The 5,117-nt window shown below is 44.8% G+C and overlaps 1 protein-coding gene across 1 annotated transcript; it reads right to left on the bottom strand.

The window, feature by feature from the left end:
- Positions 1-1,939: 1,939 nt before the first annotated feature.
- On the bottom strand, positions 1,940-3,127 carry MELLADRAFT_70026 (uncharacterized protein; the record flags this gene model as incomplete). The annotated part of the gene is made up of 3 exons (XM_007419284.1): positions 1,940-2,380; positions 2,453-2,968; positions 2,990-3,127. The coding sequence occupies 3 exons, from the start codon at positions 3,125-3,127 to the stop codon at positions 1,940-1,942; spliced, it is 1,095 nt and encodes a 364-aa protein (XP_007419346.1).
- Positions 3,128-5,117: the final 1,990 nt, after the last annotated feature.

The following is a 5,117-nucleotide window of genomic DNA, read 5'->3' on the forward strand; positions in this document are numbered from 1 at the left end:
ATGCATTGTTTGATTCTTGGCCTTCTAGCCGATCTATCCACCACTTAAGGTTCGATTTCTGTGGCTGGGAACGCTCTGAAGAAGTCGCAGGAGACCCAGATTCCAACGGCGATTACCCTCCGTCACCAACACCACCCCCGCCCGCTCCTGATGTCGAGATGAGTGATCCGCACTCTCCTCCTGCTACTGAGAGTGGTCTATCTGGATCTTTGACTAGCCGAACACAGTATACGCGTGCAGCAAAACTTAAGACAGCCACTGACAGTTCTTACGAGCCAACCCAAAACGGCAGTGTTAAAAGTGCCCAATCTGACTCAACTTTCAAGCCCCCCCCCGGTCCCACTCTAACCCCTCATGAGCTCGAGTTAGTTCACAAGTGCTTATCAGATACATTGGTTCCCTCTTGGCTCACGCGTGTGCCTTCCAAGATTGGTATGCCATTTTCTGGCACTCCCAAAGCCTCCGAATGGCTCGTTTTATACACAGTCTACATTGTTCTTGCATTGGTGCCTTATCACCACAAAGCTGAACCGAATTCAGATTCTGCAAAAATCCATACAGCCATCACCCTCGCCACGCAGATCGTCAATATATCGGTTTCACGCACAATGACCCCCGACGACCTTAAAACCCTTCCCATTCTGCTTGTACAATATCGCACTCACCTTCAAGAAGTTTGGCCTGCAATCCAGTTGAAATCAAACTTACATTTTGCCCAGCACCTCCCAGCTCAATGCCTTCTTCTTGGACCGCCTTCATACACCGCCGCTTGGACTGGGGAGCGTATCATCGGCAACCTTGTCAAATCTTCTAAAAGTGGTAATCGTTGTAAGTCTTTTGCACTCGCGCTTCTCTCCTCAGATAAGATATGCTTATTCTCAAACTCCCATTTGCCCGCTGCCAGCTGTTGTAGGACAGACCATGATCAATAAGCACACTCAGCGCTCTTATTTTCTCAACTTTCTGAAAGATGCACCTTCGACATACGCAGAGGAAATCGGTGCCGACATAATATTGAAAAAACCCGCACCGAAATGGAAAGCGTTCTCACCTTCCTTAGACATCAGCCTTTCAATCCAACCCATCTTAGTAGAGATCGGCTGTGAGGTGTCAATTAAGCTTGAGGAAACATCAGTCTGGCGACATGCCGGAAAGTCTTTCAGTACATTCAATGAACATCGCGGAAATAGCTACGTGGATTTTATAGATCAGGGTAAAACACGCACGGGTGTGATACATCACATCATACGACCTCACAGCCATACGACACCTTTTTTTCTCATACATGTTTTCCGCGAGTTAGATGCCATCGACAGCATTCAAAGTCCTTATTCATACCTCTCGCATCTGAATGCTAAAGTAGTCTATAACGAATGCTACCTCAAATGTGTATGTATGGACAATTTATTTGGACACTGCGCTGCCCTTCATAATCCCTCAGGAACTTTTGGAATAGACAAACCAACTGTCTCGCTAGTGAGTCTCCGGAGCATGGTAAGCTGCTCCACCACAATCTGTGCCCTCATTTATCAAAGCTAAGACCCTTATGTGATTTTAGGCCATCTCTGATATGTCATCAAGCGAAGAAAATATAAAATAAATCATTCCTTTTCATACTTATACCACATATGTACCTTTTTATTTTTGTGACACACGCACCCGACCCTACACCCAGCAGGTCTTTCTCATACTATTTCCTTCTATTGATTCTCAACACACCTCAAGACTGAATAAGCACAATAGCCCCTGGTTAAGTATGATTTCACTTATTACCCGATAGATATATTGACTGGAGAAACACTGTGTACGCTTGTGTAACTTTTTGAAGATTTCAGAGACTTGATATATACAAATGTTTTCTTATCTATTTATCTTTCTTTGAACCATGAGAAAATACAACTTGTGCGGTATTTTGATGGAGCTACAAACAAAGGAAAAGCTAAACAACAGAATCTTCAATGAGAGGAGGTAGTATGTTTAAGAGACTTGTAACAGGTTTCATATGAAGAGCAGCCTTTTCTTCAGGCATCAAGTTAGACAGAAAAACTGGGTCATAACAGTTTTCGGGGAGGCCTATACATACAGCAGCATGTGGATTAGTATGGGTGGCTTTGGTTCGACATTGATCAAACCTTTTGTGAGCATTGACTACCCCGCGACTAGAAGCACAGTACTTGTAGGAAAGGCCGTCGATCTGTTGCAGTATTGACGCATATTGTTGACTGCGCCAGATAAGTCCAACTGAGGGATATTGAGTGTCTTCTGGCTCCCACTCCGTGTCAGAGCAACAGTCGTGATGAGGCATGATTTCGGACGCTTTCTGCTCAAGTTTCTTGGCTTTCATAAGACGAGTCAGCGAATTGGTGCGGTATTTAAAAAGCTTCACGATTTAACAACAATCAGCATGGGATCCTCAACATACACAAGATAGTGAGAGACGTCTTTGACTCACCACCTGTTTCTTACGAAGTGTTTCTTTCCGGAGAACCTTTTCTCGAGATCCTCGATTTTGGCGAACATCGTTTGCGCGGCCACGAATCCATCGAAGAACTACACCCATACATATCTTTTCCGTGTTGTGAGATGGAGTTACAGACTCTCCGCTGAATGCACCTTCTGACTTGGCATATCGCCAATGTTTAACAATCAAAACTGCTAAGGTGCGATTCCAAATATCCTTGTCGTTTTTTTCCCAATCCAGCGTCATTCTACTAATGCCATAGCTCTTCAAGTCGGAAAGGAAGAGCAACTTGAACGGAATAATATCTTCGTCGTCTGATGAAACATGAGCAGAGACGGAGTTTGTCCCAAAAATCTTGTGATCCGACATTATTTCGTGTTGACTCAGAGGTCGAAGTTGGCAGCGCTCGTCATCGGTAGGTGCCGGTGGATAAGACTTCGTTAATTTGTCGTATCCGAGTAAAAATCTTGTGAACTTGGCCAATGATTGGCAGATTCCCTCACCTGACTGCGGAAGCGTGTCACTTACCGAAGCATTCACAGCTTTCAGCGAAGTGACAGCGACACCCTTTTTCCAGTGGTGAGAGGTGCGAGCTGCTACAGAGAAAGAATCAGAAGCCGTGCTTTCCCAAATACTCAGATGCGAATAACAGATTGACAAACGCATTCTGAAAAGCTTAAGGTGCGATATTGATTGAGCTCGAAGGGCGAGATAGTTCACACTGCAAAAATAATGTATTTTTCCAAGGTGAAAAATGATTGACATTAATGCACAAAATGATTAATAATGCAGAATTAATGCAGAAAAATGCAGAATTAATGCAGAATTAATGCATTTTTAATCATTTTGTGAAATAAATGTAATCATTTTTCACCTGGGAAAAATACATTATATTTGCAGTGTCAAGGTACTGACAGCGTTTGAAAATGATGATTTGATCCGCTTATGATGGATTCAGATGTTTCATATGGCTCTTTGCGTGATATGGTACTTTCAAAACTAGTACAAAGACCACGGCTTGATTCGGTTCGCCAAGAGTGAGTGGATTGCAGCACCCGCGTTGTTTCAGCAAGAGGGAAAAGCTCAGCGGTTGAAGGGATACAAGACGTAACAAGGGATTGCTAACCCCCTTTCTTGTTTGAGACACAGCCGGGTAGATGCTCTTATTCGACCGATTCTTGGCCAACAAAGGGGTGCTCAACGGCACAAATCATCCTGTCTGTCAAAAAGTGAGTAAAACTCTTGCAAACTTGTATTGAAATTCTCTGTGTGTGCACGTCGACGTGCTTGAAGAAGACAGACGTGGTGCTCGTCACAGTTCCTAGCTTCTCTCCTGGGGTCCAACTTAGTGTCCTCGGAGAGTGTTGTCGGATGAGACGAATCCACTGATGTGGATGCAGCTGAGTATTGAGGGTAATCAACGGTGCATCTCTTCCAATTGATGTGATCGTGGTGTAGTTGTATCCATGGCATGCCTAAGATGCCGTCGTAAGTGTTCTTAATGTTGACAATGATGAATGAGGTGATGTCGTGGTCTTGATTGATCTTGAGCTCTAATTCGTGGGTTGAGCTGGTTTTTGATCCGTCGAAACCAGTGACTGCTTGGGATGTGGTTGAGGCGTAAGGGAACAGTCTTGTATGCCTGATATAAGTTTCGCTCAGGACATTGTGGGTAGCGCCCAAATCAATTAAGAAACGAGCGGGGGGTCTCTCAGATGGTGTGGCGCGGGATTCATGGGGTAGGGATAATGAAACTTGTAGAAATAAGCGTGGGTCGCTTGAATTGCATGGTACAATGTTGCTAGCGCCTAAGTCTATCACTCCTAATGAATCCTCTTTGCTCAAGCTAGGCACGACCTTCAGGCTTGAGCGCCTCCATTTTTTGATAAGTCTGATCTACTGATGCCTTCTCCTTGATCACCTCCCATGTCTTCCTTTCCTCCTAATGCTGCCAATTTGACTTCTAATTCTGCCAGTCTACTCTTATAATCTCCTTTTCCTTTGAAGTTACGATCGCTTTTTTGGCGACTAGGACAGTTTGGGGATATGTGACCCTGTTGATTACATCTGAAGCATGTTCCTGTACGCATTCGTCGAGCTCTCTCTTTGTCTGATAGTCGAGTAAAGGATGCTGATATGTCCATGGCATTAGGGTCACGGCTTGGGTTTGTTGGTGCGATGGATGTATTGGCTGTGCCATGGATCTTGTTATCCAGCTTGATGGCTAGGTTTGATATTTGCTCGATTGATGTAAACTCTTCTGAGGCTAAGACCATAGCTACTCTGATATCGCGCTTCAAGCCTTGCTCGTACTGGCTGATTAGAGTTGGGATTTCCCACCCAGTACTAGCCGCATGAAGATTGAATTTGTGCGTGTACGCCGCTATGGTCGACTTCTGGGTTAAGGATCTGATTGCCTTCTCAGCTTTAGACTTCTTTTCGGTGTCAAAAAACATCGCTTTGAAGTTACGGACGAAACGGTTGTAGGTGACATCGTGGGCAGTTTCGGGGTTAAATAACTCGGCCGTCAGTGGTTGAGCCCATGCGCTCGCTGTCCTGGTTAAGTAGGATAAAGCGAATACCACTTTAGAGCGGTCGTCTGGGAATAGGTACGGGTGTGCCATCATGTACAGTTGTACCTGACTGGCAAACACCT

This window comes from Melampsora larici-populina, assembly GCF_000204055.1.
Source record: "Melampsora larici-populina 98AG31 unplaced genomic scaffold MELLAscaffold_153, whole genome shotgun sequence".
NCBI lineage: Eukaryota > Fungi > Basidiomycota > Pucciniomycetes > Pucciniales > Melampsoraceae > Melampsora > Melampsora laricis-populina.